We start from the raw sequence: 21,121 nt of genomic DNA, 5'->3' as shown, positions 1-21,121 counted from the left end.
TGCTGTTGTCCTACCATGTTTAGATTGGAGGGGCAGGGGGTGAACTCTGCGCTGTGCTGCTGGGATAGTTAGACCAATGACTGTATATATGAATGGACAAAGCCATCAATCACGTGACCCCATTAATTCCTATATGACAACCCAATAGCGCATTGAAGCCAAATGAAGTCCGTTATGATGGCGTCTCATGGAGACATGTGCAGTCATTCTCCCATGGGTTAGACAGCAGGGCTTCATTCTGACTTCATCCCTTTTATTTTGTCAGCTGCTGACCTCTCGCTTGGCTTGTTATCCCTCCCTCTCCTCCTCCTCTGTGTCACTCTCTCCCCTTCTCTTTCAGGGTGAGAAGGTGATTAGAGAGCAGTAGAGAGGTTGTGGGGGATTCTCTGGCACATGCATTGTTAGTCTCTATTGTTTATCTGTATGTTTTTTTTATCTGAGAAGTCCCTGACCGCTGGCTAACATTATGTTTGGGAGAAGAGAGCTTTTTATGGAGTCAAGTGTCCCATCTGCGTTTTGGTTTGGTAGGCCTGTGTATGTGTGTAACAGAGTTAAGAGCGTACTGTAAGCTCACTCCACAGCTAGCTTGAAATGTCGCAGATGGAGAGCCATCCAACTGGTACCTTTTCAGGTGGCTCAAATGGTTGGAACGTTGTCAAGGAGGGCGGTCACATGTGTTAGCAAATCAGAGGTCCCCAGTTCCAGCCAGGTATTGGCCGAATTGGTTGGGAATTGGTTTGGGCAAAGCAAGCAATGTGACGTCCCTAACATAGGCATGTGTGAGTGTTCAACCCTAGCATGCAGACGTGTGTTTTGTACCCTTTTATGAGTTTATTCATGTATGAATGTGTGTCTGTGATTTACATTTGTATTTTTTTAAATATATTTTTTTTAGCATTCAAACAATTTCTTCATCCTTTCAGAACACAGGAGACATTCAGTCTGTGCTTGAACAGGAACAGGAGCATGTAAGGTGTGCAGCGGCGTGTCATGTTAAGCTACCATATATTAAATGTCATTACTGGCTGCAGCCCGAGCTGTGAATCTGCCATCTAAATCTTTCGTGCTCCTTGAGAGGTTTATGGATGTGGCCACAGGGGTATGTTTGTGAAAAATAAATGAATGTACTTTGTGTGGGTGTCGGCGAGGAGATATTTCATCACTAACGTTAATAACATTCCCCTTAGTGCGATAGACCTTTAAAGCATTATAGTGATTATCAGAAATTGGCGATTCCATGCCATAAATATTTAAGGTTTCTCTGATTTGTTCTGGCAATTCTCACATACTAACTTTGTTGGGAGGAAGGATGTTTGACATGCTTTTACATTTGTATCACAAACAATTGTTGAGGAAATCATGGTGAAATTGGCCATTTTAGGCCATTTTTAGACCTTTACAGTGCATTCGGGAAGTATTCAGACCCCTTCACCTTTTCCACAATTTGTTGCTTTACAGCCTTATTCTAAAATTGTAATAATAATATCCTCATCAATCTACACACAATACCCCATAATCCCAAAGCGAAAACAGGTTTTTATAAATTTTTGCCCCCCCCCAAAAAATATGTACCTTACTTACATAAGTATTCAGACCCTTTGCTATGAGACTCGAAATTGAGCTCAGGTGCATCCTGTTTCCATTGATCATCCTTGATGTTTCTACAACTTGATTGGAGTTCACCTGTTGTAAATTCAATTGATTTGACATGATTTGGAAAGGCACACACCTGTCTATATAAGGTCCTACAGTTGACAGTGCATGTCAGAGCAAAAACCAAGCCATGAGGTCGAAGGAATTGTCATAGAGCTCTGAGACAGGATTATGTTGAGTCACAGATCTGGGGGAAGGGTACTAAAACAATTCTGCAGCATTGAAGGTCCCTAAGGTCCCTGTTTCCGTTCATCATCCTTGAGATGTGATTGGAGTCCACCTGTGTTAAATTAAATTGATTGGACAGGATTTGGAAAGGCACACACCTGTCTATATACACTGTCAACTCTGTATATATGTTAGAGCAAAAACCAAGCCATGAGGTCGAAGGAATTGTCCGTAGAGCTCTGAGACAGAATTGTATCACGGCACAGATCTGGGGAAGCATACCAAAACATTTCTGCAGCATTGAAGGTCCCCAAGAACACCGTGGCCTCCATCATTCTTAAATGGAAGAAGTTTGCAACCACCAACCACCAACCAAGGGAGGTGACTGAGAACCCGATGCTCACTCTGACAGAGCTCCAGAATTCCTCTGTGGAGATGGTAGAACCTTCCAGAAGGACAACCATCTCTGCAGCACTCCACCAATCAGGCCTTTATGGTAGAGTGGCCAGACTGAGGCCACTCCTCAGTAAAAGGCACATGATGGCCTCTTGGAGTTTGCAAAAAGGCATCTAAAGGACTCTGACCGTGAGAAATAAAATTCTCTGGTCTGATGAAACCAAGATTGAACTCTTTGGCCTGAATGCCAAGCGTCATGTGTGGAGGAAACCAGGCACCGCTCCACACCTGGTGAATACCATCCCTACGGTGAAACACAGTGGTGGCAGCATCATGCTGTGGGTATGTTTTTTAGCTGCAAGGACTGGGAGACTAGACCGGAGGGAGAGACGAACGGAGCAAAAATACAGAGCATCAGGTTGGCTCAGATTGCAACCCTGGCGAAGGCCCCATCCCTGCTTGAAGAAATCTGTTCTTTTTTTGACAATTTTAATGATGCACATATTGCCATTTGATTTAATTATGTCATATGTTTTACCCCCTACAACACTTTCAATGACTTTGTAGAACAGTCCTGTATGCCAAATAGAATCAAATGCTTTTTGGAAGTCGATAAAGCAAGCGTATATTTTGGTATTATTTTGGTGAACATGTTTATCTATCAGGGTGTAAATATGATCAGTCGTGCCATGTTTTGGTATAAATCTAATTAGGCTTTTACTCAAGACATTGTGCTTATTAAGGAAGTTTAGAACTCTTACATTTATAATACTCCAGAAAACCTTCCCCAGGTTACTGTTCACACATGCTTCTGTAATTGTTTGGGGTCAAATTTGTTTCCGTTCTTAAAGATTGGGGCTATGAGTCCTTGATTCCAGATGTCAGGGAAATAACCTACACTCAGGATCAAATTAAACAGTTTTAATATAGCCAATTGACATTTTGCACTAGTGAGTTTGAGCATCTCATTTAGGATGCTGAGAGAGCCTTGATATAAACGGAGCGCTCAGGACCTCAGACTGGGGACCAAGGTTTACCTTCCAACAGGACAACGACCCTATGCTCCGGGACAAGTCTCTGAATGTCCTTTAGTGGCCCAGCCAAACACTGTCAAAAATCTCTGGAGAGACCTGAAAAAAGCTGTGCAGCGACACTCCCCATCCAACCTGACCGAGCTTGAGAGGCACTGGAATGGAAGAAACTCCCCAAATACAGGTGTGCCAAGCTTGTAGCGTCATACCCAAGAAGATTTGAGGCTGTAATCACTGCAAAGGAGCTTCAACAAAGTACTGAGTAAAGGCTCTGAATCCTTATGTAAATACATTTACAAAAATGTCTAAACACCTGTTTTTGCTATGTCGTTATGGGGTATTGTGTGTAGATTGATGAGGGGGGAAAACAATTGAATCAATTTTAGAATAAGTTAAGGGCTCTGTATACTTTCTGAATGTTCTGTATGCACAAACGGTTTAGTCTGGAAAGCATGCGGCCGCCTTTATAGAATCCTCTTAACACATGGAGTACGTCTCGATTCTGAAATGTACACTGAGTGTACAAAACATTGACATAGACTGACCAGGTGAATCCAGGTGAAAGCGATGATCTTTTATTGATGTCACTTGCTAAATCCACTTCAATCAGTGTAGATGAAATAAAATGTTATTTGGCACATGCGCTGAATACAGCAGGTATTCCTGAACCAACAATGCAGTTTTAAGAAAAATAAGAAAAAAGTTTTTTTTAAATATGAAGGGGAGAAGACTGGTTAAAGAATGATTGTTTTCCCTTGAGACAATTGAGACATGTATTGTATGTGTGCCATTCAGAGGGTGAATGGGCAAGACAAAAAAACTTAAGTGCCCTTTGAAGGATGCCAGGCGCACCGGTTTGTGTCAAGAACTGCAACCCTGCTGGGTTTTTCTACAGTTTTCCGTGTGTATCAAGAATGGTCCACCGCCCAAAGGACATCCAGCCAACTTGACACAGTTCTGGGAAGCATTGGAGTCAACATGGGCCACCAGTATCCCTGTGGAATGCTTTTGACACCTTGTCCATGCCCCAATGAATATAGTCTGTTCTGAGGGAAAAAGGTGCTGCAACTCAATATTGTGAAGGTTTTCACATTAATGTATTAAGTATTAGAGGTTTTGCACCAGTCATTGCCCAAGTAAAAATAGCCTTTGAATGACTAAAATCACCCATATTTTTACGCTATTAAAATTCTCAGAATTGAATAACTTGTACATTTTCTATCATCTCTATCAGGAAACCTGACAAAACAGGCTGAATGGGCAGGGAGCTTATATTCATGAGCTCACCTTGACTGACGGCTCTTTGAAACACCCTTGTGGTCGTTGCCAGTTAACAAGGTAAACAATGAGCCACATCATTGATATCCAGGTAAACTATGGGCTACATGTCATTCCGAGCCTAAATGGTATACCTCAACCCTTTTTCTCTGCAAAATGCTCTCATGGTCAACAGAGCTGATCAAAGACTGTTGGATATGAGACAAACCGCAGCAATTATATTTGTATTGTTTTGTAACTAATTACAGAATACAGTTCACTGATTCTTCACCATAATGAATACACTCTGAGTCAGCTTAGACAGACATATGGGAATATACATGAAAACAGCATAACATAAGTGTACTAGAAAATGTATTGGTGCCTCTGCATTAGCATCATCAATGACAATATGTTCAGAATTATGTATTTATGGGACATTTATTTGATCATTTACATTAGGTCAGCATAGACAAAATATTTATCAACATGAACACTCATGAGAAATAATGGTGAGACATCATATGACAAAAAAAAAGCCATTTTGAGCCACTCATCTCCCATCAGAATGCTTGAAAATAACAATACAAAGTAACAATATTTGATATCAAGTAAAAGTGAATTACTCAGACTTTAGGTATTGCAGCCAACTACAGAGATTGATGGTGAGAGGAGCTGCAGAGGAGGGAGACCCAGGTACCCCGCATCAATCAAGCAGACTTTAGTCACTTACTTGAATTCAGTCACCCACTTGGCTTCAGTCTTCCCCAAGATGAAAGCAGGAGACAAATCCAGCTGTGGCCTCCTCCTTGTCAGGCCTCTCACACTGGGCAGACAGGCGTCCTGTGATGGGCAGCTCGCACAGCTTCCCCACATACGGTGCTGGATCAAGGGTGACCTCGCTGGGGAGGAGATCCAGGAGCCCTTCTACGTAGCCTGTAATGTTTTTGAAATGTTTGTTAAATGGGGAGTGAATTGAATTTCCTTTTATTTACTGTTCTGAGTTATGATGCTATCAATTTATTGATGTAGTGATCTACTCATTCTACAATGTGTTTTCTGGTATTTTTGAAATACTCAATTTGAAATATGCAATATCTGGTCGTGCACTTTTTTGTGAAACTTTTCAATGTTTGTATTTGGAAATTTGTTGTGCCTGAAATGCTCAATTGATTTGAAGTGAATAACTAAAAATAATAATTGATCACATTTATATAGCGCCTTTCATAGATTCTCAACGTGCTCCAAGAGCAAAAAACAGACCAGCAATATATGACAGGTCAACCAATATGACTTACAGTATGTTTGGTCTGTTGTCACAGGCTTCTCAGCATATCCCGTCTTCTTTGCCTTGGGAAAACTGATTTTGTATCACAGCATTCCTGCTGGTGTGTTTGCCTGGGAAGCTGTGCAGACAGAGTAGATGTTGAATTTTCTAAAATATCTATCATTATAGCTTGATGATAGTGGGAAAGACAAACGGATATGGAAAGTGTGATAATAATACCCAACAAACTCTTTTTATGGTCAACATTCCTGCGTGTCGGCTGTGTGCTGGCACTACTCAGACGCAACGTAGGGGGCTGAAAGCCAATTTTATGTTTGATCTGAAAATGTGGTCGGCGGCTCCATATGGATTGTCTGACGCAATCGCGGTACCTCCAGAGGCACGCGGACGACAAATTGAGCTCTGAACAGCAAATATTGTAACCATGCGGAGGCTCCGTATAGCTTCGCATTGACATGATTGGTTGATGGTAGGTGGGGGTGGGAGGTCCAGTATAAGCACACACTCACTTCTTTGACAACTTTCCTCACAACAGCTCTGTGAAGCTCAATAATTATGAATGCCCTTACTTCTGCGGAGGCCGTATCACCCTAAATGCTGCACTGCCAATGCTGGCGTCGTAGTGACTTAACAGGTGTGTTACAGAAAATATATCGTTCACAAGTCAAAACGGCCACAGCCACCGAGTCAGACTCATCAAACTCTGATACTTACATTATGGTCAGCCCTTGCAAGATCCACTGTCAATAATGGCACAGCGTCAGTCTTCAGGTTTAGCTTCCTGGCAAGACCTATCGAATGTCCTCACCAGTTTATAAAGCAACTTCGCTCTAAATGTACACTGCACTAACATGATCGTAATTTTCAGTGGAGCCTGAAATGAAAAGCAGCCACTGCTGTCAAATGTTAATTCTTCGGAAAATAGTGTAACTTTTTAAATGAACGCTATGGCATCCAGTCACAACATTGTGCTTTTTCTGCCATGCTGGTAAGTACAGTAGCTAGCTAGCTAAAAGGCACAACACATGAAAAGGGTTTAGTTTGCTTGAGCTATCTTACAGTTCGTAAACAAAGCCATATAATGCGCACGTGATGACGGTTTTGAGGCGTTACATATTTAAATGAGTTAAGATTATAAGATGCTCTCCAGAGTGGAGCAGCGCTCTAAGGCACTGCGTCGCAGTGCTTGAGGTGTCACTACAGACCCGGGTTTGATCCCAGGCAGTGTCACAACTGGCCGTGACCGGGAGTCCCATAGAGTGGTGCACAATTGGCCCAGCGTTGTCCAGGTTAGGGGAAGGTTTGGCTGGGTGGGCTTTACTTGGCTCATTGCGCTCTAGCGACTCCTTGTGCAGGCTGACTTCGGTCGTCAGTTAAGTGATGCTTCCGCCGACACATTGGTGCTGCTGGCTTCTAAAACGACATTCATCATAAAAAGTAAAAAATAGAACTGTCAAACATCCTTTCTCCCATTGAAGTTTATATGTAAGAATTGCAAGAAAAATCTATTGTGTGTGTCAATGACTACGTGCCTATGGTTTTGATGTCCATGTTTAATAATGCCTGCTGTGTGTTTGTGGCTGCAATATATCAGGCCATTTAAAACTGAGTTCAAACTGATACATTGGTGCCATTTAATTATTATTATTTTTAATTAACCAAGTGCTCCTGACCATTAAAATCGCCATAAAGGCTAACCTTCCAAAACACGCAGGCCTATCAGTTTTTGTGTGTGTGTGTGTGTGTGTGTGTGTGTGTGTGTAAAGCAGACGTCTCTGCCTGTCAGGCTTTCATTGATTGCAGCACTGCAAATCGACTGGCCCATTTTGTTGGCAGCGTGATGTAATTTGTACCAATTTACAGGGTGTTAGTGCTGTTTTTACCTTTCGCTGATGGTTTACTGCTGCTACAGAGAGGGGGATGGAGGGGAAAGAGGTGGGATGGAGGGGTGGGAGGAGGGACAGAGTAAGGAAGAGTTTCTTTAGCCTAACAGGAGAGAGGGAATGATGGATTCAAATAAATGGAAGAGGGAGATTTCCCACATTTCTTGTTCTCTTTATATGGTCCAATGGGAGTAACAGGCCGCTTTCAGACGGAGTATAACTTCTTCTCTCTTAAAGACCAATCATTCTGTGGAATTCAGTCTATATTTTGACATAACACTAAATAATGACATACTGCATACAATCTACCTACCCCTGGCATATCCTCACATGGAATGAATCTCAACTATGTAGACACTAAAGGTTGTTTGGAATAGTTTGTATAGTCTTCAGTCTTCACTGCAGTTCACCCCTAGCAACACACACACACACACACACACCTCTAATTGGAACCAGGGTTGCTACAAGCCTGTGTTTGTCTGTGTAAACGCATTGCTTTGGATTCCCATTAACAGACTGGTCTAGGTTCTTCCTCCTGTAAAGCTGACCGACTTTGTTTGATCATTTGTTCATGTTCCAGACATTATTATGGGGAGTGAGGAGTTTTCCCTAGGACTGTGCGTGTGTGGCTGTTTCTAGGTAATGACTGTGAGAAGAATGTCAGCCTGATGAACTGTGTGTGTGTGTGTGTACAGTGCCTTCATACACTTTGACTTATTTCAGATTTTGTTGTGTTACAGCCTGAATTCAAAATGGTTGCGATTTGTTTGTTTTGTTTTTATCCATCTACTACAATGCCTACGATGACAAAGTGAAAACATGTTTTCAGAAATTTTTGCTAATGTATTAAAAATGAAATACAGAAATATCTCATTTACATAAGTATTCACACCCCTGAGTCAGTACTTTGTAGAAGCACCTTTGTCAGTGATTACAGCTGTGAGTCTTTTTGGGGCAAATTTCTAAGAGCTTTCCACACCTGGATTGTGCAACATTTACCCATTATTCTTGTTAAAAGCTCTGTCAAATTGGTTGTTGATCATTGCTAGACAACCATTTTCAGGTCTTACTATAGATTCTCAAGAAGATTTCAGTCAACTGTAACTCAGCCACTCTGGAACATTCACTGTCTTGGAAAGCAATTCCAGTGTAGATTTGGCCTTGTGTTTTAGGTTATTGTCTTACTGAGAGGTGAATTCATCTCCCAGTGTCTGGTGGAAAGCAGGCAACCAGGTTTTCCTCTAAGATTTTGTGCTTAGCCCCATTCTGTTTCTTTTTCATCCTGAAAACCCCCCCACTCCTTAACGATTACAAGCATACCTATAACATGATACAGCCACCACTATGCTTGAAAATATAGAGTGTGGTACTCGGTAATGTGTTGTATTGGATTTGCCCCAAACATATATGTATCACTTTGTATTCAGGACAAAAAAGTGAATTGCGTTGCCACATTTTTTACAGTATTACTTTAGTGCCTTTTTGTGAACAGGATGCATGTTTTGGAATATTTTTTATTCTGTACAGGCTTCCTTTTCATTCTCTCAATTAGGTTAGAATTGTGGAGTAACTACAATATTGTTGATCCATTCTCAGTTTCTTTCCCATCACAGCCATTAAACTCTGTAACTGTTTTAAAGTCACCATTGTCCTCATGGTGAAATCCCTGAGTGATTTCCTTCCCCTAGGCAACTGAGTTAGGAAGGACGCCTGTATGTTTGTAGTGACTGGGTGTATTGATACACCCTCCAAAGTGTATTTGGTAACTTCACCATGCTCAAAGGGATGTTCAATGTCTGTTTTTTTGTACTACTGTTTTTATCTACCAATAGGTACCCTTTGTGAGGCATTGGAAAACCTCCCAAGTCTTTGTGGTTCTGTTTGAAATTCACTGCTCGACTGAGGGACCTTACAATTAGCTGTATGTGTGGGGTACAGAGATGTGTTCATTCAAAAATCATGTTAAGCACTATTATTGAGTCCATGCATCTTATTATATCACTCGTTAAGCTCGTTAAAATGTTTCCTTTTGAACTTATTAGGCTTGCCATAAAAATTTTTGAATACTTTATTGACTTGCAGCTTTTCATTTTTTAAAAATGAATTTGTAAAAAATTCTAAAACGATTCCATTATGACATTATGGGGTATTGTGTGTAGGCCAGTGACAAATCCATTTAAAATGTGTGTGTCAAGGTGTGTGAACACTTTCTGAAGGCAATGTGTAAATGTGTGTGTCACATCGAAGCCTGTCTACCGAGTCAGGGCTTGTCTGAGAGATATGCATGAAAGCCTGTCTATGAGGCAGAGGGCAACTATAATGTGTAGACTTTCCCCGATACAGTTTATAAGAATGTCTCAGATGACAAACGAACTGACATCATATTCTTTAAGTACTAACGCATATTTTCAACTGGTTGGATTACCGAAATATGGTTCCTTTCTCCCCATCTTTTGATGTTCCCCCACTCTCTAGGCTTTTCAAGAGTCATTCAGTAGAGTCAAGAGATGAAAGGGAGAAAGGTATTTATGGGGGGTCATAAACCTTACCCACAGGCCAACGTCATGACAAAAGAGATGGCCATGCTCATGTCAGTGTAACAACAAAACATATTCTCAATTGCCATGCGTGTGAGTGTGTGTGCCTGACACCTCTGCTGTCTGCTCCCCTAACTGCCACACCTGTCTAACCCAGCTAAACGAAGGGATGATGACAGAAGAGCACTCTCCTAAATGAATCAGCAGAAGTCTGGGGGAACTATGAAGTGTGCCAGAGACATGAGAAAAATAGGGGAAGAGAGGGCATGTGTAAACAGCAGCTGATGTTGCAGCTCTTCACGCCAAACACCGTGTCCAGGTCCCTTCAGAGGGGTAACCGTGGTAATGATGACCGTGGCGAAGGAGGTCAGTGGTGAAGCAACCCCTTGACAACGAGTGTAACGCATAGGTTGCCAGCCACATGTCCTCCCAAACTGGTTCTGGGCCAGCTGAGTAGAGGAGCCATCTGGGGAGAGAGGGGATAAGTGGACATGAGCGCGCGCACACACACACACACACACACACAGACACAAACTGAACTCTGGTGCCACACACACAGACACAAACTGAACTCTGGTGCCACACACACACACAGACACAAACTGAACTCTGGTGCCACACACACACACAGACACAGACACAAACTGAACTCTGGTGCCACACACACACACAGACACAGACACAAACTGAACTCTGGTGCCACACACACACAGACACAGACACAAACTGAACTCTGGTGCCACACACAGACACAGACACAAACTGAACTCTGGTGCCACACACAGACACAGACACAAACTGAACTCTGGTGCCACAGACACAGACACAAACTGAACTCTGGTGACAGACACAGACACAAACTGAACTCTGGTGACAGACACAGACACAAACTGAACTCTGGTGCCACACACACACATACAGACACAAACTGAACTCTGGTGACAGACACAGACACAAAATGAACTCTGGTGCCACACACACACACACACACACACACCCACAAACTGAACTCTGGTGACAGACACAGACACAAACTGAACTCTGGTGACAGACACAGACACAAAATGAACTCTGGTGCCACACACACACACAGACGCACTCTGCTCTCATGATGTCATTCCTCTTCTCATTTGATGGGAGGAAGACCGAGGGAGAGAGAGAGAGAGGGGTGAGCCAGGGCTGTCTGGTCACCCTCCTTCCTGTTAACTTACATAGACAGACCTCTCTCTTTCAGGCTGTGTCTTCCCTCCCTGTGTCGGAGTGTTGACTGTTTTACTGTGTCTGTGCTTACCTTAGCTTACATAGCAACAGTAGACCTCTCTTTCACAGTCTGACATCTGTGTGTCCAGCACAGTACCGTTCCGTATTTACTGTAACTGTCAGCTGTGTATACTTTTGTGTGTCTTTACCCCCAAGAGGTACGTCAGTGCCACTTCCCAGTCTCAGGTATGAGTGTACCTTTCCCTGTGTTCAGGAAGTTACGTATACATCACTTCAGCTGAGCAGGAACTGTGTGTGTGTGTGTCTGTCTGTCTGTCTGTCTGTCTGTCTGTTTGTGTGCATGCGTGCAGCCAAGTGGGACCTGTGTGAGTTTGTGTGTGTGTTTGTCGGAACAGGAACTGCCTGCTAGCGTTATGTAGAGCCCTAGTGTTTTTAACTTATTATCAGCCAATCTTATATGATCTCCTAGTTCAGTGTTCTTTTTCACATCACCTTTGATTAATGATGTTTTGGCTATGGCAAACAGGGACCCTGTTTGAAGAGTTTTTTTTAGGCCCGGGAAGCTCAAGGAATTGGGGCAATAAATTATTACCTTTTTTTTCCCTTCCTGTTTTTGCCAACTCTGCTCCTTTTCTAAAAGGCGCTCATTAAAAATGCATTATCTAAATGAACGCTAGCCGCCTCTCAGTTGTAGTCTAGGCTGTAGAGGAACACCACTCAGGATGCTTTAACCCTTTACACTCCTGGGAATTGGCCAATATGGATGAGGGCTGGGAATGGGCTAAAATGGATGAGGGCTGGGAATGGGCTAACATGGATGAGGGCTGGGAATGGCCTAACATGGATGAGGGCTGGGTATGGGCTAAAATGGATGAGGGCTGGGAATTGGCCAATATGGATAAGGGCTGGGAATTGGCCAAAATGGATAAGGGCTGGGAATTGGCCTATATGGATAAGGGCTGGGAATTGGCCTATATGGATAAGGGCTGGGAATTGGCCAATATGGATAAGGGCTGGGAATTGGCCAATATGGATAAGGGCTGGGAATTGGCCAATATGGATAAGGGCTGGGAATTGGCCAATATGGATAAGGGCTGGGAATTGGCCAATATGGATAAGGGCTGGGAATTGGCCAATATGGATAAGGGCTGGGAATTGGCCAATATGGATAAGGGCTGGGAATTGGCCAATATGGATAAGGGCTGGGAATTAGCCAATATGGATAAGGGCTGGGAATTGTCAGGGACTTCACGATATTACCATGATACTTCGGTGCCGATATGATATGTACTGCAATTCTCTATGTATGGCGATTTGATGTTCCAAACATAAATACTCACCATATATATGGGGTGGCAGGGTAGCTTAGTGGTTAGTAGTAACCGAAAGTTCGAATCCCCGAGCTGACAAGGTACAAATCTGTCGTTCTGCCCCTGAACAAGGCAGTTAACCCACTGTTCCTAGGCCGTCATTGAAAATAAGAATTTGTTCTTAACTGACTTGTTAAATAAAGGTAAAATAAATATATGTCTGCTGCAGAGGGACAAGAGAGAGCCATGAGAAAATACATTTTGATCAGTCATGGGAAGAATTTTTTTTTTGAGTTTTTGTGCAGGTACAGCCAACTAGCACAAAAATATTATGATATTGTCAAAGCGATATGACCCCCCCCACCCCCTCCCCATCACAAAATATATTTCTCACAGAATAGATATGAAAAGCATATTCAATGCACTTTTATGACTCAAAGAAGAGTCCTTTTTGAACTCTCCTAGTTGTGCCGTTGAGAAACTAGAACAAGCACACTTGTAGTTGTTTTGCTTGGAGCCCAGCCCTGCACCTCCGCATCACACAATTAGTTGTTTATGCAATCCAAAAACGGGCCATTATAAATCGTAATCTGGGTCAGGTGGGCATCATTTGAAATCTTGTTCTATTGCCAACATGAATAGCTATGATCTTACAGTGTTAAACTTTCACAGGGCAATTCAGAGAAACAGATGGGAATCTCGGTACGCATAGAAAGGAGTCATGTGTGCATTCAGGTGCCTGTTCCTCTATGAATTTTCTCACAATGGAAAAAACAATGATCATAAACATTGACACTTTATATTACATGAGTTTTATGATATGGAAATGTGAGGTGCACATTTGGATGTTTGGCTTGCTCGTATGACATCAGAGTGGTATTTATTATAATCTTCAATGTCTCATCTTTCATAATAGAATAGTCCTCTTAATTTACTGCATTTCCTTCAGACGATACATTTTTTCAAAAGTTGCCTATTTAGCGGGAGTGACGAGGGTAACTTCTTGTCTTGTGTGGTGCTGAAGTTCTGAACGGCTGTCAGTCAAACTCATACAGCGCTGTGAAGCGCAGAGCCTGAGCGCTGACATCATTTAGAGAATGTTCATGTACAGCCACTGCGTTCCAATTTAGGCACTTATTTTTATTTATTTAACCTTTATTTTATCAGGGAGTCATACTGAGACCAAGGTCTCTTTTACAGATGAACCCTGAATTACACAAATTACAGAAAATACACACAATATAAATACAAAATGCAAGGAGAAAGAAAGAAAAACCAGTGTCCAAATCTGCTATTTTCAACCTGTATATGGGTACGAATGTAGAGGGTTAACAGTATGTGTGTGGGCATCTGTACTCTTTGATGCAGAAGTTGAAAGAGTAGGCCTACCTTCCATCAGTGTGTATGTGTGTGGGTGTGTTAGTCTGGAAAGGGGGTAGGTTAGTCAGGAAGTGTTTGTTTGCAGTACACCCGTCCCTTTCGTTTATTTGTTCCTGTTAACACCCACACATGTTTGTGTTTTGCATAAAGAGCTGTGGAGTAGCCTTCATACTACCCCCTGATCTACTCTGTTATCTCTCTCTCGCTCCCTCTGTCGCTGCCCTTCCACCTCCATCTTTTTCTCTGTCGTTCACACTTTGTCTCTGTCTGTCTCTCTCTCTCTCCCTGTCTGTCTTGTCTGGCTGTCTCTCTCTCTCCCTGTCTGGCTGTCTCTCTCTCTCTCTCTCTCTCCCTGTCTGTCTTGGCTGGCTGTCTCTCTCTCTCTCCCTGTCTGTCTTGGCTGGCTGTCTCTCTCTCTCTCCCTGTCTGGCTGTCTGTCTCTCTAGTACTTTGTGTGACTGTGTTTTTCAGGGAGGCAGTGATTTCGGCCAGAACAGAGTAGTCATAACAATCTGTAACCTTACATGTACTCACATTCTCCTCTCTCTGCGCTCTCCTCGCAGGCGTGTCTTCATTGGCCCCTTTTGAAGGCGGCTTTGTGGCGTGAGCCTGCAACAGGAGTGCATCATCACCACTCCCTGTGGTTCCCCTGGTTACTGCACTGAAAATCCGCTTTGATGAGGTAACGCCGGGGCGACGGAGGACCAAACCGACCCAAACTAACAGCTTCCTCCTCCCCCCCCTTTCCACTCCCCCTTTCTCACCGCCACCATGGGCCAGAAAATCTCTGGCGGCATCAAGTCAGTGGACAGTCGCGGCGAGGGCGGCTCACCCTCGTTCCGTCCCTCGGCCCACCGGCGGCTCCTCCACCCCGAGCTGCGGGGCCCCGACTTCCACAAGCCACCACGGTTGGACCTACTTCTAGACATGCCCGCCGCGCCTCCAGACCTACAGCTCCGCCACGCCTGGAACCCAGAGGATCGCTCGCTCAACGTCTTCATCAAGGAGGAGGACAAACTGACCTTCCACCGCCACCCTGTAGCCCAGAGCACCGACTGCATCCGCGGTCAAGTGGGCTACACGCGGGGACTTCACGTCTGGCGGATCCACTGGCCAGTGAGACAGCGAGGAACCCACGCCGTGGTGGGAGTTGCCACCGCTGACGCCCCCTTACACTCGGTCGGCTACATGGCGCTAGTGGGCAGTGACTCAGAGTCCTGGGGGTGGGACCTGGGCAGGAACCGACTGTACCATGACAGTAAGAACCGGGCCCAGGCTTCCCTACCTTCATATCCGTGTTTCTTAGAGCCCGAGGAGGCTTTCGTATTGCCGGACGCTCTTCTAGTGGTGTTGGATATGGACGAGGGCACGTTGAGTTTCACGGTGGACGGACAGTACCTGGGAGTGGCGTTCAGAGGCCTGAAGGGGAAGAAGCTGTACCCCATCGTCAGCGCCGTGTGGGGCCACTGCGAGATCAGCATGAGATACGTCAATGGACTGGATCGTAAGTGTCCTCTCCTCTTTAATCTCTCGTCCTACTGTCTCTCACAGGAATGAATAAGTAGAGGTCTAGACGTGCCTTGTATTTTGTGTCATTATATACAGTTGAAGTTGGAAGTTTACATACACCTTAGCCAAATACATTTAAACTCAGTTTTTCACAATTCCTGACATTTAATCCTAGTAACAATTCCCTGTTTTAGTTCAGTTAGGATCACCACTTTATTTTAAGTATGTGAAATTAATAATTGCTCCCAAGGATGAACCAGACTTGTGGAGGTCTACAATGAGGTCTTGGCTGATTTATTTTGATTTTCCCATGATCTCAAGCAAAGAGGCACTGAGTTTGAAGGTAGGCCTTGAAATACATCCACAGGTACACCTCCAATTGACTCAAATTATGTAAATTAGCCTATCAGAAGCTTCTAGAGCCATGATGGAATTTTCCAAGCTGTTTAAAGGCACAGTCAACTTTGTGTATGTTAACTTCTGACCCACTGGATTTGGGATACAGTGAAATAGTCTATCTGTAAACAATTGTTGGAAAAATGTGTTGTGTCATGCACAAAGTAGATGTCCTAACAACTTGCCAAAACTATAGCTTGTTAACAAGAAATTTGTGGAGTGGTTGAAAAACTAGTTTTAACGACTCCAACCTAAGTGTATGTAAACTTCCGACTGTAAGATGGTAATACAATAGTAATACAATAATACCTGGGGGTACAGTAATAGTAGACAAATTGCTAAATTAGCTTCCTCTACACCTCTTCATTACCACTGATCTGAGAAGCATGGTGGGAGGTATTTTTAACCAAAGTGATCATGAAGGGGAACCGATGAGGAAAGCAAAGCCCTTTGAAGGCAACATAGAACATGGAACTTTACCTTCAGTCATTATTGGATGCTTTCCTGGAAAAGATACAATGACTGTTCAGAACACGAGAGGGCAGATCCTGAAGCAAAGCAGAAGCTACAGTATCTGATTCGGTCGTTATAGCCCGATGTAGAGATAGTGGAGACACTGAAGTCATTTAGCTTGGCAATGAACAGGGTTCTTTGTTTCCTGCACTGTTAACATTTTATTTAGATGATTTGCTAACAACACCTAGTCATATCACTTTGAGATATTACATAAGATAGTGTAGAAGCATTATATCCATTCCAAATGATTAAGGATATAAAAGAAAACACTTAAGACTTCTATGATGGTCTTATATTGACCAGATATTGACCTGGTTAAGCTAGGTGGCTTGACCAATGGCCCCTTTACGTAATGAGCAATGCTGTCGATGTTGAAGTGCTGAGTCGTTGAGAACACCAACATACTCCGAGGCCCAGCAGCTCCGTGTTGTTTCTGGTTACATAAGACGACACGTCCCCCCTTTTTTTTTGTTACTTGAGGAACACTTCACCAAACTATTTAGTTAGATGTACAACTGCACAATGAAACCATTCTTGGCAAAAAACATCAACATTTATTACAGATATCTTTAGATTCATTCTGGGAGTTTTGAGGAAGTGAAAAAAGGTTTCCGTGTCTGCAGTGTCTCATTGGGGAAAACATCATTAACCAGAAGCAGAATCGGTCAGGAAACACACCTCCAAGACTGAAATCTGTTTTTCCAATTGGCGTGTTCATTCGCTCTTTAACCACTCTCCCTCCATAGAATCTAATTCTCATCCCATAGTGCATGTGTGTGGCGAGAATCACCGGGTAAAAAAAAAAAGAGTTTATTTATTTATTTAACCTTTTATTTAACCAGGTAGACTAGTTGAGAACAAGTTCTCATTTGCAACTGCGACCTGGCCAAGATAAAGCATAGCAGTGTGAACAGACAACACAGAGTTACACATGGAGTAAACAATTAACAAGTCAATAACACAGTAGAAAAAAAAGAGAGTCTATATACATTGTGATCAAAAGGCATGAGGAGGTAGGCGAATAATTACAATTTTGCAGATTAAATTAAATGATCATATGGCCTCTGGTCTGAGTCTAAACACTTTCTTTGAAGAACATGTTTAAACTCCCTCTCCCCACACACCTGCAAAGACTGTTTTTAGAACACACACTTTTGATCTGACTTTTGGGTCTGCGAAGTTTAGGGTTCAAAACTAAACTTGGATCCACATTAAGTAGCCATGATATCCTTTGCCACCTTTGTCATACGACACCACAGATAGCGTGAAACAGTCATGACTATTCAACAATCTAATTTTCAAGTTTCTTTCCAGCAAATTTCTTAGTTCCATGATTGTATAACTAGCAAAGGAGTTTCAAAAATGCAGTATTCATGCATTTTGGCAAGATTGATGAAAACAAGCGTAGTTCAGCTAGTTTAATCAGGGAAAACCGGGGAAGACAAACTTGGGACAGGATATAGCTGGATGCACATTAGGCTAATTCAGGACACCGATTGTAGTTTATATGCCCTGATATCAGGAGCTGATGGTGCAAAGTATGATAAATGATTCAGAGACTGAAACATTAGATGACAAATATTAAAGGAGACCGAATTGATATACAATCCCGAAATCAGCTGTAACTATCAATAGTAAAACAAAGCTTAAACAATGTTTGAGTGAACATGAATCCGGAAAATGAATGGTGAAGTCACTTCCGGATTTGGTAGACTCCTCCTCTTTCTCCTCAGTCTATGGATTTTCTAGTTTCCATGAAACAGTTGCCTGTGTTAGCTGTCAAGTTAGTGCAGTGTCCTTTGCTAGCAAGCTACATTAGCTAGCTAGCCATATTAGCTTGCTATATTGTGCTAGCTAGCGAATATGCTAACATTAGCTAGCTAATCATTTGGCTATGGGCTGGCACTGGCAGTGTGGGATTATGGAGAGTGAATTAAATAGTTTCTAAATCATCTTGCTAGTTAGTCATCTAGATGTGGTCATATAGCTTGTATCAACATGGGCTTTCTACAAAATAGCAAGATTAGTACAGATAACTTGGAATCCAGACCATAAGCAATACGCATGGATATTCATTGCTAAACAACACTACTGCCACCTTTTGGTTTGGAGTATTTTAACAAGGCTAAGTGGATGAAGACGTCCAAGGTCTTTGCTGTGTGAACACAAAATAGATTTACTGCCGACGCTGTTCATAGCTGCTAAGTACTGCCAGCAGGCGTGCCTTTGACAATCCTACCTGTGTGTCTGAGGTTTGTTGCGTCTTTTCATGCTAGACGAATCACTTCACATCTCTGCTGCTAACACACTGACCTTTCTTTGAAGTTCTCAGCTTTTTAGGTAGTGAAACCTATTGTTTTCACACCACCTGAGCACATTACATGAGACCCCGTGTTACAAATCTGGTGTTGTGCATCTTTTTGCCCTTGTCCCTTTTTGTGCCACAGTGGACATTGGCTTAAGTTGGTCTTTTCCTGGGTTAGGCCCTGTTTAAAGCAGCCCATTTATAATCCAAAGTGGTTTAACTTAACCGTTCACATTTACCGGTCCTGCTGTGGAATTTCACGGATAGGAACAGCAAAGGTCTAGGTCTGAGAATCTCTAAGCCTGTTCAAAGCACCAATTGAAAAGTATTTTCTATGCTTGGAAATGGTTACGGCAGTTGTGTACTTCCAAGCTTAGTGTGGAAAAAGTGGAAAGAATGTTGAAAGCTCTTGTCCTTGAAAGGTAGTCGTTCTAAAGAATCGGTTTGATGGTGTACAGTCGGAGGTTGAAAGCCTCCGCTAAAGAGAAGATGTATGACGTTTCACTTTAAGGATAAGACGTGTGTGAATATGTGTGTCTGCATGGAACTGCAGCCTAATATGTTTATGCAGGTTTTGTGTGCAGATGCGCAGCGTGTGATAAGAATGCTTTCAAATTACTGCTAAACAATGCGGAAGGTAGATCCCGTGTGTCAGATGCAATTTTTGGGGAGATAAATTAATAAATGCAAATGTGGGGATGGGAAATCCAGTTGCCCTCCAGAGGTGTGTGTTGTGTGTTTGTCGTACTACAGTTTTTTTCTTTTCAGGAATAGAAATGAATCAAAAAATAGATGCACATTTTGAGCACTGCCAACAACTGATGATTAAAATGTTGGAATTGAGATGAAGTTTGAATAAAGCTAGCTGCAGCTGCTGTTTAGCACGCATGACTCACTGTTATGAAGTCATCATGGATGTCTGTCTGCCGCTGGGATGACGTGTGTGTGTGTGTGTGCGTGTGTGTGTGTGTGTGTGTGTGTGTGTGTGTGTGCGCGTTAATTTGTATCTGTCGGTGCATGTCCTTTGTGTGATTTTGTGCTTGTTCGTGTATGCGTGTCTTGGTACACAGTATGATTTCTTGTCCCCATGGGAATCTGTAGACCGTGTGTGTGTGTTGAATTGATGTGCGTGAGTGAAAGGTCTGAAAGTACTGATTGTGTTGAGCTTTCAGAGCAGGCAGAGGAGGGTAAAGGAGGGAGGCTGGAGGAGGGATAGAAGGACTCTGCTGTCCAGTGTCTGTATTGAATGTTACACACAGTGGGCTTTGGCTGAGACACAGGCAGGCACTGTCTATGTACTCAATGTGCATCATTTTATCATGTGCCTTTGTCCCGTCCAGGGATGCTCACAGAGCCCCAGTGTCATGACCAGCGAGATGTGACTGGCATATGTCTTGTGTATGAGGTAAAGGTGAGAGCGTCTGTCAAACAGGGAGCCGTGTGTGTCCACAGAACCCCAGTGTGTGTATGTGTGATCGGTGGGCTGAATCTGTTAGGCGCTTTGCTACTGATGGGGTCTCCTCTCTGGTGCCCAGGAACGTGTGGCAGGAAGCTGGTAGACACACACACACACAGACACACACACACACACACACACACATACAGCCTGCAAAAAAAATGCCTGCGCACAAATCCAATCACATTTTATTGGTCACATACAGTTGAAGTCGGAAGTTTACATACACTTAGGTTGGAGTCATTAAAACTTGTTTTTGAACCACTCCACACATTTCTTGTTAACTAACTATAGTTTTGGCAAGTCGGTTAGGATATCTACTTTGTGCATGTCACAACACATTTTTCCAACAATTGTTTACAGACAGATTATTTCACTTATAATACACTGTATCACAAATCCAGTGGTTCAGAAGTTAACATACACAAAGTTGACTGTGCCTTTGAACAGCTTGGAAAATTATGTCATGGCTCTAGAAGCTTCTGATAGGCTAATTGACCTAATTTGAGTCAATTGAAGGTGTACCTGTGGATGTATTTCAAGGCCTACCTTCAAACTCAGTGCCTCTTTGCTTGACATCATGGGAAAATGTAAAAAAATCAGCCAAGAACTCAGAAAAAAAATTGTAGACCTCCTCAAGTCTGGTTCATCATTGGGAGCAATTTCCAAATGCCTGAAGGTATCACGTTCATCTGTACAAACAATAGTACGCAAGTGTAAACACCATGGGACCACGCAGTCATCATACCGCTCAGGAAGGATACGCATTCTGTCTCCTAGAGATGAACGTACTTTGGTGCGAAAGGTGCAAATCA

General features: G+C 42.9%; 1 protein-coding gene across 3 annotated transcripts in view; it reads left to right on the top strand.

Moving 5' to 3' along the window:
* LOC112244603 (SPRY domain-containing SOCS box protein 4) overlaps positions 1-21,121 on the top strand; it is a 110,651-nt gene that overhangs the window by 40,322 nt on the left and 49,208 nt on the right. For all 3 annotated transcript variants that reach the window (XM_024412329.2, XM_024412328.2, XM_024412327.2), the window contains one exon: positions 14,688-15,628. In XM_024412329.2, coding sequence (XP_024268097.1) covers positions 14,896-15,628 — 733 coding nt within the window. In that variant the 5' untranslated portion in view covers positions 14,688-14,895. The remainder of the gene's footprint in view (positions 1-14,687; positions 15,629-21,121) is intronic.

This window comes from Oncorhynchus tshawytscha, linkage group LG28, assembly GCF_018296145.1.
Source record: "Oncorhynchus tshawytscha isolate Ot180627B linkage group LG28, Otsh_v2.0, whole genome shotgun sequence".
Lineage (NCBI taxonomy): Eukaryota > Metazoa > Chordata > Actinopteri > Salmoniformes > Salmonidae > Oncorhynchus > Oncorhynchus tshawytscha.
Note: the sequence above shows the minus strand (reverse complement) of the source record. Positions and strands in the feature narration are given on the sequence as shown.